Here is a 13,590-nt window from a genome sequence, read left to right on the forward strand (position 1 = left end):
GCATATCACAAGTAACAAACTCTTATTTTAATGACGCAGTGTACCGTATCCTGGCATTTGTGACGTGGTGAAGTTCCTTAGTTCACTTCTAAATTAAACTACACAATCCAATATCCATTGTGGGATTTTTGTTGCCAAAATCAATTAATCTCAGTTTAACGAAACTTACAATATAAAGCCAAATCTGACCTATACCAAATGTAAAAAAAGTGAAATATTGTGTTGACTAATTGCTTGTTTTGGTCCATGTTTTTAGATTGCACGCAGAGACGGTTGCCTATTTCTAGGTTGTTTTTATTTTGCTGTGTCAAAAACTGTTTTTTAAATTCTTTTTCATACTATTCTATAGGTTTTTTGCAATCGAAATACAGATTATATAACACCTTGCACGAAATATATATTAACGGTGTTGCCTATGATTTGTCCTGCTCTGTTTGGTCTTTGTTAATTTTTTTATAGGCCTTTAATTGGTAAATTGTTCTAAAATTCATGATCTAAAGCAGGGGTCGGGAACCTTTGGCTCGCAGCCATATATGGCTTTTTTTTTTTTCTTTTATAAAAAGAATCTTTCTTGCAGATAAATCTAAGCTATCATTTCTCAGCATCATTTGTACAAAACTCCACGCGGTTACGGCCGCTTTCCTAACTTTATTTTTCTCTTTTTATCAAACATAGAAGTGTTACGCCAAACTATTCTAGAACTCTACTTAACGGCCTGTCGACTGCCAAGCGCTACAACGCGTGTCTTTTAATTGTATTAAAATAAGCGACAGTAAAATACTATAACACTAAAACGACGAAAAGCGGCCAACGCGTCAAACGTAACTAATTATTAGGTGCCAACGGAAAAGGTGATAAGATAAGAAATAAAGCGTGAAAGGTGAGGTACAAAAGTGGAAAAGCGGTATAATTTATGTGAGTAAGAAAGAAAGAGGAAAACGAAAACACGGGTACAAACGATAAAGCTGAATAACGCACACACAAACGATAAAATTGGTGCAACAGAAGTAAATTTATTTTCGGCACTGTTATCCCGTTTGATGGAATCTCTTGATATCCAAAAGGCCCTGCTCTTCCGAAGAAGCTCCGTAATAAAAGTTGTACAAACTTAGCTAATTAATTTTGTCGTGCTTAGTATGTGCCGTATTAAAAAATAAAGGGCCCTGTTCAAATTGCTATTTTCCGATTTATAACTGTATGTAAAAAAGTATTATATGGCTCTCATGGAAATACAACCAAGAATATTTGACTTTAAAAAGGTTCCCGGCCCCTGATCTAAAGTCTAAACCTGACTGGAAAGTGTGTAAATTCTATGGGCTATGTGCTCTTGTCGGGCAAGACAAATCATCTGATTGCACTATTTTTGTACGAGCATCGGTCTATAGGTCCAATGAAAGATCGATTCCGTAAGCTACGGCTTACAGCTGAAACCTCACAATTTATTGCAACATGTTTAGTCAGATGTAGTAATGCCTCAAAGAATGTACAAATGTGTTTGTACCAGTGTTGTAGACAAGTCACTTGATATGACTAAAGTTCCAGTAAAGTCAATTGTGAAATAACTTTAGTGCAAGTCAAGTTTTTTCTATAAATAACAACTAAAATCATTATTAGAGCAAATCAATATTAAGTGAAGTTCTTGTCATAAAAATTAGTAAACTCGCTCCATATAAGCAATCACTTAACTAAAAACAACAAAAACGCAATATCCAGCAAGAAAATTGTTTTATGTGCTAAAATTAAGATAATAGATCAATTTATACAGAAATAGTAATACTTTATTTCAGCCAAGTCATTTGATCAAAAGGCAAGTGCACTTCAGTCAAGTCATGAACTAAACTCACTACAACGCTGATTTGTAAGGCCGAGTGAAACGAATTGCCAACTCACATCACGTATCGGCTCCCGATCATAAAATTATCGGACATTTTTGTTATCAATAAAATAATATGAGGCAGTCGAAATAATCCACTTATATTATATATGACTCTAAAGATGCTGCGTGACCCATACCACTTGAAAAGTGTAGGCCTACATTGGGTTGTCAGCCACCATATAGTGCAGGGTGGTCCAAACCTAGGCGACATCATTTGTCGTAACCCGCGAGCACTGTTGAATTATTGTGATGCGTAGCTTTATAAGTTTAATCAAAGAAATATACGTGACCAACGAACAGCAAGAATGTTCTAATTGTTTGGGTATGATTATTTGATTACATTTTCCCAGTTACACCATTAATTAAAGCAGTTGACTATTCGCCAGTATCATTATCACTCGATTTCATTTGCGCACAATTTCGACGAGAGCAGCAAGTTTATGGAGCTTAATATTCTCTCGACGTTACTTTTTGACGGTGCTTTGTTTGTGGCGTCGTCTTTAACATTTCATGCCCCGCCCAAACGAAAATCATTGCCGATGGCACGCATGTAGCACTTTATGTGGCCCGCAGATAATATGCAAGAAATATTTTGGCCCGCAATGCTGTCAGCCTTGGACCACCGTGATATAGTGCATTGAAAGCAGTGAAGATTTCTCGCTTTAGAACCTGAAGTGGCCCAAATATGCCCGAGTTAAGCGCTGGTAAAACGAACACAAATCAGAAGATCAAGTTGTTGATTACTAAGCTTTTATTTACATCGCATTGCAATCAAGCGTATCCGGAACTGAGGCTGATGTGATATGCACAAATAACGTTACACGTAGAAACGCGAAAAAGTAAAAAAATCGGGCGACACTCTCTTGCTGGTTTCTATTATCGCCAGATAGCTACAATTAGCAAATGCTGGCTCGCCACATCCACAGTAAAAAGCAATATATTGCACGATTTTTCTAATAAATATCAAACAAGAATAAAAATAAAACAGTTCTTTTTAGGTAACTGCAGCAATTAAAATTACTAAAGTGCTGTTTTTTCTGTTAACAAATTGAAATCCATATATCACGCAAACCAAACCAAATTTGCAGCAAAAAGCAGGGCAAAATATATATCGTGATCCATAACAATATAGAATAATGGCTGACGTTTAGAACTAACAATTCCACGGAAAACAAATGCAAAAAAGTTCAAACGAGCACATTAAATTACTGCATTATAGGCTTTGAAATTAGATACTCAGATTATGAGAGTTTTTTTTTTTTTTTTTTTTTTAATTTTTTCGAGTTTTGTTGTAATACCTCAGGAAATCCTGTTTTAATAATATATTACCAAATGTACATTACATAATGTGCGGTTTGAGCAAGGTTCTCTAAACAGTTGTTACAGTGCCTTCGCATAACTAATCTCGTTAATAAAATACAAGGCAAAAAGTAAAATCAAGAGCTGTGAATAAATACACGAGTCTAAAAATTTCCTACATATTTTTTCCTACACGTGTAAGATAAGGTTGAAGTAACGCAATAATACAGACAGCACATTAGTCGTAAAACAACACTAGGAATTAAAATACAAAACAAATAATATTTATTAATGCTTAAATTTACTTAAATATAATTCGTAAGGCTTCAAATGCTATTTTAATTCTAAATGCTATAGTTGTACCGACCTAATTTGATTACAGAAAAACTGTAAAATGTACCCTATTTTTTTTCTAATAATATAACTGTTATTTAGTCAATATGTCATTATAATTGTACTGCTTTACATTACTAGAGTCCGCTGAGTATATTAAAAAAACATTGAACCTGGGTAAATCCACAAGCTGTGACGTCAAAAAACGTTTCACCCTGAGGCAAATAACCTGAAGGTCTTAAAGCCAATCTGTATACATTGCCAAACTTGCTTTCGACAAAACGTTTCACGCCCCGCATTTAGCCCTACATCTGTTACAGCACTGGACAGCAGTAGGCTACTGGAATAATGGTGTCGTTTTAGGCGTTTGATTCGTGATGTTCTGTGGCCTCGCGTTGCCAGCGTACCAGATTGAGGAAGACTTGTTCCAGCGTAGTTTGCGACACTGTGTAGTCGCTCAAGCCCATGTCAAGCTTTTTCGATTCCATGCGTTCGAACACCTGGATATATACAAGAAACATTTCGGTCCGAAAACTGCTTCAATTGGCTTTAAATGTTTTCCAGCAAAGAGGCTTTTGAGATAGTGTAGGCAACGAGTTTCTACACATAACTTGTCTCCTACTTACCAACCAAATCAAATAGGCGTAAAAACAGCTTAAAAATCTAGATGTCTACAACTCTTACCGTGGATAGCTTCAGGTGTTGGCCTCCCGGTGTGGTTTGCGGGATGTGGTACGTCAGCAGTCCAGGGTGTTCGTCTTTAAGATCACAACCTAGCCGAGCGGAAAGTTTTTTTAATGTGCGGTCAGGGTTATTCAGGCCGGTCGACATTTTTTGACAATTAGAAGTATTTTCAGGGGTATTTTGGACAAACACTTTTTTTTAAATAACCACACAAATATCAGAATAGTTTTAAATGATAAAGTTTAGGTATTTTTTTCTCGGTAAACTACGAAAAGCGGTATGAATATAGGAAATAAAGAGTTTTTCGCCATCGCTAAGCTACAAGTTTCGTATTTTATTTCGTTTTCACAAAAAAGAAAGTAAAACACGAGTCTGCAATTTGCAAACAAACACCACAAAACTACAAAGCTTACCCGGAAAACTATCGACCATGAAGCTTTTGGCGGTGGTCAAATCGGCCAAGGCCGAGCTGAGCTTGACTTCGACTGTGTATCCCTGCCCGAAGCGTGACTTTAGGTGCTGAGGACCGCCCAGACATCGCAGTTGGCCGTTGACCATGATGCCAAGCCGAGTGCACAGCGCCTCGCATTCCTCCATGCTAAAGATCAAGCAATTTGTTTAGTTTTGCGCCCTCTGTGTTAATTAATTCAGTTCACATGAAACATGCAAACACACATATGTGTGTTGACAACTGTGATCTAGTCCTTCTAAAGCTGCTTTTTGACGAACGATTACGGATCACGTATCATTAGTACACCGAAGCACATCCAAGTCTCACCGAATCTGTTGATTCAGTTTACATGATAATTAAGTCAGGACGCTTGCAGTAAATTAAGACACATTTCAGGATCAACTCCAGTCTATGCAAAAAATCATTGCCTTCAAAGTTGATGTTCAAGTATTATAACTAGCTATTAACTAGATTATGTGCAACATTTCGCAAAACAAACCCTTCAACAAAGAATAAAAATCCAAATATTATCACTTAAGTCATTGCTAAGTCATCTTTAGGTCATGTTAAGATTTACTTAAACATACCTACGTTGTTGACTAAAGTGTTTGCAACTTTGCATACTAAACAGTAATTTTTTCCCGAGCGATTATTATTTTTCTTTTTTTAAACAGCGATAACTACTTTATTTCATCTTTTGGGACAGCAAGGGGTCGATGATTACAAAAACGTATAATAAGGTGATAGCAAAAGCGCATTTCACGTAGGCTCACCTTTCTTTTTAGAAAAAAATGAGAACAACTATACGTTAAAATACGGCAACTAAACAGAAAATTAGTTTTATAAGTAAATAGCTGTTAGCTGCATTACAATTTCCTATTGTAATTTGTTGCGTTTGCTTTTTTCGCCGTTTTATTTAAAAAAAAATAGTCAAATTTAAAACGAGATGTTTTTGCAAATGTTTTACATGTTATCTGACATAGTATCGGACGATTAGCAACAAATGAATGTGAAATTGTCGTTTAACATTTGTTTCTTGAAACTAAGTAGGTTGTCTTTGATTTTTATAATGGCTGTCTAATGTCTATCTTAGTAATCCAGAAGTCTTCTTTTTCATGTCTTATAATTTTTATTAATATATAAAAATAAACAACCCCCCGACCACCGTGTGACGTAACAATTGACTCCACGTCAGGTAAACCTAAGAAAATTATTACGACCCGACGTTAAACAAGTTAAAAACACTAAACTGTAAGATATACATTATACAAACATAAAAACAAGTCGGCCCCGATGCCCTTACCTGTGTGACGTAATAACGATGGAGCATCCCATCGCTCTGACGTCAGCCAGCGCGTCCCAAAGCATTCTCTTGGCGCCGGGATCCATTCCGGTGCTGGGCTCGTCCAGCAGCACCACGGGGGGATTCCCCACAAGCGCGATGGCGGTACTCAACTTGCGTTTGTTGCCGCCGCTGGAGAAATAAGTGGCAAAACAAATGGTTGGAGGTTGTAGTGAAACGTTGGAGAAATACCAAAGCCCGTACAGGATTTGGATAAACGTTACCAATGAATCTTTATTTACAGCTTCTATTAGTTTTATTGAATTTGGAAAAGTTCTTGTAATAGGACCACATGTAATTGTAAAGCTCCACATAAAAGATTTAGTCTACCTGGGACTGGGAGATATGATGAACCTTGGGAGATCCAAAAAATAAATTAATCTAGTTAAAATCAGGCTTTACTATAATCTAATAAGGAACGGTGTAACACGATATTTTTATGTGGGAAAAATCTCGAAGGCCGTAAACTTCTCTCAACCAAACAATCTATTTTTTTTTCAAAATAACAGTTTTTCAAAATTGACCTATTGTAGAATTTTGAAACGTTTAACGGAAGTATCAGAAACTTGCCGGGATCGGTAGCCAAACGTGATTCTAAAAGTTCCTCAATTCAAAAACAAATACTCCTCAATTTGAAGAAAAGCTTCTTAAATCAGTTAGATTTGCGCAAGAAGAAGAGAAAATACGAACGTAACTACAGCATAGAGCAAAAATTCTTCCAATCACTTACAGCCGTGTTCACGTCGTGTGGCTCAACGCTGGGAAACAAACTTAAAAGGCACTTACCTATAAGTACCGCAGGTCTTCTCCAGATGCTGCTCGAAGTGCAGAATTCTGCCCAGGTTGGCCACACAGGAGGGAATGTCCCGCTCGGGGACGCCCCGCAGGCGAGCGAACATCCAGAGTGTCTCGGCGCCGGTCATTTGCTCGATAAGGCCGTCAAATTGCGGACAGTAGCCCATGCGCTGCTGGACCTGCGGTTGCGCGAGGGGTCAATACTGTCATGCGAACCTTGCGCATTTCAGTACAAGTGTTTAGAGCAGGGCGTCGGTTTAGGATTTGGGACTCGACAGAGTCGGTTTTATTTGCTGGAGTCGGACTCGGGACTCGAGTAAGACCACGTAAAACTACTCGAGTCCCGAGTCCGACGTGCGCATTACGAAATTTCAAAACTGATAAGGCAGCAAACTGTAAATTGTAAAACAGGTAATATAAAATGTTGAAATATTTCCCAACCATGTATTGTAAGTGGATGAGTTATATGACACCGCTATGAGTGGATTGCTTAATAACCTCCTGATTTAGTTATTAACAAATATCAAAAACCAAAAATATAGCACTAAATTAATTTTATGCGCAAAAAGTAGAATACTTAATAAAAAAAAATTAATGAAAACAGTTCATTTTGGCCAAAGTCATTTGTCTAAAAAATGTCAAAGTAATCAACGAAATTATTATAGGAAAATTTTTCGAAACTTTAAAAGGCCTTATACCGATAACTGTAAAAAAAAAACACTTGAACAAAATCGCCGGGCCCACAACACTCACCTTATGTAAGCTGGTGCCGATGTCGAAGCCGTCTAGGAAGGCGGTACCGCTGGTGGGCCGGTAATCGCCCGTCAGCATCTTGAAGGTGGTCGTCTTGCCGGCGCCGTTTATGCCCAGCAGACCGAAGCACTCGGCCTCGGGAATCCCCACGCAGAGGTTGTCCACCGCCACCAGGCCCTTGCCCCGATTGGCGCTGTACACCTGCGCGAGTCACGAGTTATAGCAGTGTTGTAAACAAGTTATTTTAAAATGACTTATGTCCCAGTCAAGTCATTTAAAAAATAACTTAAGTCTAAGTCAAGTCTTTTGCAAAAATAACACGTCAAGTCCAAGTCATCGCTTGCCCAAGTCAAGTCCCAGTAAATTATTATGAAAGCAAGTCAACTTCAAATCATGTCATTGACATAAAAGTGAACTGTTAAACTTGTAAAATTGGTAAACTCGTGCGAGTATTTGATTATAATTTACTGGGACTAAAATTGGTAAACTCGTGCAAGTATTTGATTATAATTTACTGGGACTAAAATTGGTAAACTCGTGCGAGTATTTGGTTATGAGTATTAGATCGACAACAGTAGATATTAGTTTTGCCAGGGTTAATTGACTTAAGACAAAAACAAGTATCGTGCGATTATTCCATTACCGATTATTGGGTCACATTTTATTTAATTCTATTGTTTTGAAATGTAAACCTCTTTTACACAAGTAGGGGTTAAGGCAATTGTGCAGGCAATATTTACGATTCCATTTAAAAAAGGAAACTAAGTCACCCTTCAGAGTTTTGAATCAAATTGGGCAAGAGTCATGTTCAGTTCACTTGTGTGCCGACTTATACCTTGGTGAGATTTTTCACGATGAGTCGATCTGTAGCGACGAGGTCGGGCATCTGCGAAAGGTTGATTCTGTCACGTTCAGCTGCCACGTCATCGTCCTCACGTGACCGCTCGCAAACCGGCGTACTTAGGCCCTGCGTTAGTAGTTGTTGTTTAAGTGACTTGGTTTTAACTAAGTTAATGTGACTTACCAAGCGCAAAATATTTTTGCATTTACATAGTTAAGTTAGCAAAAAAACAGTTCCACCGCTTACCGAGTCATTTCGTCGGCAACTTCGCCAGAGCCGTCGGAATTTGGCGCGTACGTCATTCCACGCCATCGGAATGACGTCATAGGCTACGAGGAAGAGAATGAGAAAGAAGAGGACTCCCTGGATGCCCATGAAGGTGGCGAACCTCCCGACTCCATACTGATCCCAGGCCAGGAAGTTGGTTTGGTAGGTGATGTCTGGAACGAATTATTGCGATTAAACACTACTTGGCTAATTACAAACATGAAAAAACCTCCAGGTGCGCTGTTTAACCTTACACCACATTTTTTAATTGAAAGAAACAAACAAAATAGGGATCAAAAAAGTTGTAAGAATACTTAATTTCGGCACCAAAAATTTTGAAAATAAATCTACACCAAAAAACATCGAAAAAAAAGAAGGATACTCACTCTCGGCTTTACACACGATCTCGTAAAATGTGCTTTCGGTGCAGATGTTCACCATCTTGTCGTTGGCGTAGAGATCGGCGAGTCCCTGGCCCAAGCAGTATTGCGGCATCAGCAGGAAAACCCAGTTCAGCGCGTCGGCAGCGTCGGTTAGGCCTATTTGCGAGAGGGAAAAGTTTTAATAAGGAATATACGATAATATCGCAGCGGGCGGTGATCCAACTTAATGCGCATTTCACATAGAAGTCAAGTACATTGTCAGGTGGTTACTGTTACTTTGTCAGTTTATAAATACATTGTTCTTCAATTACCAGCAGTTAGTGTAAAATACAACCGCCAATCAAAAAGTTGAATTCGGTTGCTCTGTTATCAACCAATAAACTGCAGCAGAGATTGTCCAATGCCGATGCCAAGTGGAAGTATCGGCACTGAGATGGCGTCGGTGCCGATCCGATTATAAATTAATATATGGATTTTCGCCATGATTTGTCACCCAATACAGCATTTGCTATCTTAAAAGTTATATATATCAAACATAGAGGTTAGAACTGATGATAATTAAATTCCCTAAAACTACAGAAACTTTTGACCTAATAACATGAGAAAAATTGTCCCTGGACGTTTAAGTTTAAACTATTCTGTTTGTTTAAGCATAGTTATGTCGTCATTGGCTTCGAACCGCGATACATTTTATTTTATATATCGGTATCGGATTAAAATGTCAAGTATCGGACATTTTTTTAACCAAATAAAAAAAGGACGAGGTGAACGCCCACTTTTTAGGAAGGGAGGCTCAAAGTACATTTTGGATAGAAAATTTAATGTTATATGCTTTTCGCTGGCTGTTATGGTTGCTTTTATGCTCTCTGATGCCCCACATTATGAAGTGGTATGTTGAGTTACTCAAGAGTAACACATATGTACTGTGCCTTTGTCACGACTGTTAAACAAATTATATTAGTTTACTATATCTCAAGGAAGTGGTGCACGATATTCAAGGTCGTGTTTTTTTCGGTCTGCATATTTTGACGTTTTGTGTTGTTTGGGCTATTTTTGAAGTGTGATTTTCTGTTTTGACGACCGATTTGGGCACATTTAGTTACAGAAATCTGGTACAGACGGAAAGATATACATTTCTCTCTTAGAAAATAAACTTAAAAATCTAGTGGCAAAGCAGAAGCATTGTCAACCATATATCAAGTATCCCATAGAAAAGTAATTTTCACAAAAACGCGGTTTTGGAATGATCTTTGGGGCAAAGGCACAGGGATAAGTATAAAACAGGGGCGTGTGCAAAACACAAGATGAACAACCGCTGTTTTATTGGTAGAGCGACGGTCTCGGTATGACCGACGTGAGTTCGTGTTATTCTAGTACACTTACTGAGCAACCGAAGGACGTTGATTGTGATGATTGAGGCGAGTCCGGTTACGATGTTCAGGATGGTGATGCGCACCAGAGCTGTAGAGGGAACTTGAAAGAGGAAGGAGAGGCAGTAGATGAAGGGGAGCGACGCCCAGCAGTAGAGAGCGAAGAGCAGGAGGACTATTCCGGAGTGATCGGAGAACTCGGTCACAGAGAGGAGCGTAAACATCAGCTGGAAAATGATTTTTTTTTTGGAAATGTTAGATTACGGTTTGTTGTTGTCTGTCAGTTTGAAAGTGGTAAAATAAAAGTTTACACACAGTAAGACCCACAAAGCACCAATACGTAACAGAAAAAATCTACTTAGTATCATAGTAGTAAGACCAACGACATAATAAAGCCAAATAGGCCAACGCAGTAATATCCAGTACAGATTAATATCGAAATCGTTTTAATAAGACCTAAATCTTTCAAAACACTTCCTCGATTCGTCGGAATAAGGCCTAAATGGCCAAAATAACGCCGTAACTCAAGGGAATTGTGTTTATTTCGACGTTAATGTGGTTCTTGTTTTGACCTTATGGCTGGAGTCCAAACCAAGTGCTGGTGAAAAAAAAATGAAAGATACTCAAAGACTTTTTCAAAAAAAATTTGTATATTTTAAAGACCGAAAATTTAATCGCTCGACGTAAAATGTCGTTCGAAAACAAAACAAAAAGCGTGAACGCCATGGTCAACACAATTAAAAAAACATTTTATTGAAAAAAAAACATACGGCACTTTCAAAACACATCATTTAAGCTTGACACAAAATAAATTCAAAGACTCTTTAAAACCTTTTGAAAAAACAAACGATCTTTCAAAGACTTTGGAATGCCTAAATTATTTCAAAGACATTCGAAGAATTAAAAAAAAACCTAGGGGATTTTCACAGACTTCTTAGATATGCACATTAAAGCAAAGACATTTAAAGACTTTAAAAGACTCAAGGACTTCTGGCAAACCTGCAACAGCGTCATGTCATTTCAGCAAAATATGAAGACAGTAAAAAAAAACTGACGGTACAGTCGTTCTCACCATGGTGATGAGGCAGGGCGTGATGAAGTTGATAAAGTCCCAGAGGAAGGCGGAGAACCAGAAGCAGAAGGGATCGACTCCGGCCAGTGTCTGGAGGAGCGAGGAGCGGTCGACTCTCTCGCGCACCAGGAAGAGGCAGAAGGATGCGGCGAGAAAGGAGAAGCCCAGCACCACGTTGAACGCGATCAGGAAACCGGAGAGCGACCTGTAGAAAAGAGTGGCCCTTTTTTTTTTTTTTTGTCTTTCAAGAAGATGCGGAACGAATACAACGGATAACTGTTGATGAAAGAGGATACAAGTTTGTATCGAAAGGTCTTATTCAAGAAAAAATCGAACTACTTCAACTTTTTGGCTTTGCAATTCATTTTCAAGCTATATTACAGATCCGTAGTGCACACAGCAAAAATATATTTGGTAATAACTATTTTTTTTTGTTTTACTGATAAGTGCTTTAGTCAAGGTGCATAGAATTACAAGCGAAAAAATAGAATTACAAGCGACAACTCACACTTAAAAGTAATTACTATATATGCCCTTACTGAGGTATATGTTAATCCCTTTGCTCGCTTGACATTAATCTCTAAAACTCACCCAATCAGCTGTTCCTCGACCCTGTTGGTTGAGTTGCGGGGCAGGGGGTCGTTGACCAGGGTGATGTTCAGGCCCGGGATTCCCCCAACCATGCGCGCGTAGGCCTGGTCCAGGTAGGCCAGGGAACTTGCGGGTGTGTGGTAAGCCTGGTCGTTGAACCAAGCGATGCTGTGGCTTTTGTTGGTCACTGAACAAAAATGGTACACTGTTAAAATATGAGGGTTGTAATAATCCACCTCAGGGTGAAAATTTGTAAAAAAAAAATGGTTAATTTCCACCATCATGTGAAAAAAGGTGGAAATAAAACTCCTAAACGTGGAATTTTCCACCAACACCAATAGTATGAGATTCATAGCGTGGAAATCTCCACCCTGTAATCCTAAAAACGTGGTGAAAGTCAATGGGTATCATTTTGAACGCTTCCAATATATCTTTAATCATTTTCAACATCAATTATTCGAAACCTTCGAAATGCAACCTACTTTTGTATGGGCTTTGGTATTCTTAATACGTTTTACTACAACCTCCAACCACTATCTCCCAAAAAACGAGGTTATTTGTTTGTTTTTCAGTTCAACAAGGCGATAAAATAATAGAGTCTGGATATGCCGTGAAGGTCACAACGATTTGAAGAGTATATTTTGTAATTTGTATTTGTTAATACATTTCGCAATGGTTGCTAAGGTTGGTGGAAGTGTACGGCATTTCAGTTTCATCTTGTCAAGGTATGCTACTGCACACCAACCAATCCTCTTAAAGCATATAGGTAGTCGTTAAGGTTCCGCATTGCTTCTCCTAATCTGGGTACAGAGCTAGAACAAAGTTCCATAAATAATGCAAGAGGTAAACTTTTTGTTTTAAACGGGGAGCCAGGGTTTATAAACCAAGTGTAAAATCACCTTCGGTGTGATTTGCACTAAGACACTAATGCAGCCAATGTGCCAAAGGCCATTGGTATAATGCAACAAAAAAGAGACGAAAATACACCTCACCCCTGTGTGTCTCCATATTATCTTACATCTATTTGGGGTTACAGGCTATGACAGGCAAAAATGTTCACACATCACATAAGTTAAATTAGCAAGAAAAACACTTTTCACAAAACATCGAAACAAAAACTGAAAGATCAAAATTGTCAAAAAAGTCGCAAACCGTCGTCGAAGGAAAATGTGGCCGACGCTAGATTTTCCGAGTTAAAGTCACCGCCTTCGTTTTTATACTTGTTGGACAGAAACGCCTCCAAATCGCTGCTTTGAACTTCCTTGGCCGTCTCAAGTGTACCTGGGTGGTAGAGTCGAAGAGTTAAATGTAGAGATAGACCGATATGTCGGTTTACCGATAGTGTCGCCAAAATTTTGCTTCTCCTGATAAATCGGCATCGGTACATTTTGGCCGATATTTCAGCCGATATTTTACTACGAAGTATTGATTTAGTTTTTACTTAAAATCAAATAAGTTGCCTATGCTTAGGGGGGCAATTTTTTGGGCAAACATTTTTTTAGCATCATGCAAAGCTATTTTGCAAAATATTTT

The 13,590-nt window shown here is 38.3% G+C and overlaps 1 protein-coding gene across 1 annotated transcript in view; it reads right to left on the reverse strand.

The window, feature by feature from the left end:
• Positions 1–3,117: 3,117 nt before the first annotated feature.
• LOC146133504 (phospholipid-transporting ATPase ABCA3-like) overlaps positions 3,118–13,590 on the reverse strand; it is a 37,044-nt gene continuing 26,571 nt past the window's right edge. Inside the window, exons 25-37 of the mRNA XM_083397400.1 lie at positions 13,210–13,338; positions 12,058–12,244; positions 11,467–11,671; positions 10,408–10,621; positions 9,028–9,180; positions 8,621–8,814; positions 8,369–8,500; positions 7,534–7,734; positions 6,772–6,959; positions 5,947–6,117; positions 4,606–4,790; positions 4,193–4,281; positions 3,118–4,008 (exon numbers count right to left, since the gene is read on the reverse strand). Coding sequence (XP_083253526.1) covers positions 3,868–4,008; positions 4,193–4,281; positions 4,606–4,790; positions 5,947–6,117; positions 6,772–6,959; positions 7,534–7,734; positions 8,369–8,500; positions 8,621–8,814; positions 9,028–9,180; positions 10,408–10,621; positions 11,467–11,671; positions 12,058–12,244; positions 13,210–13,338 — 2,189 coding nt within the window. The 3' untranslated portion in view covers positions 3,118–3,867. The remainder of the gene's footprint in view (positions 4,009–4,192; positions 4,282–4,605; positions 4,791–5,946; positions 6,118–6,771; positions 6,960–7,533; positions 7,735–8,368; positions 8,501–8,620; positions 8,815–9,027; positions 9,181–10,407; positions 10,622–11,466; positions 11,672–12,057; positions 12,245–13,209; positions 13,339–13,590) is intronic.

The sequence above is a fragment of the Ascidiella aspersa genome, chromosome 9, assembly GCF_963924565.1.
Source record: "Ascidiella aspersa chromosome 9, kaAscAspe10.2, whole genome shotgun sequence".
Taxonomy (NCBI): domain Eukaryota; kingdom Metazoa; phylum Chordata; class Ascidiacea; order Phlebobranchia; family Ascidiidae; genus Ascidiella; species Ascidiella aspersa.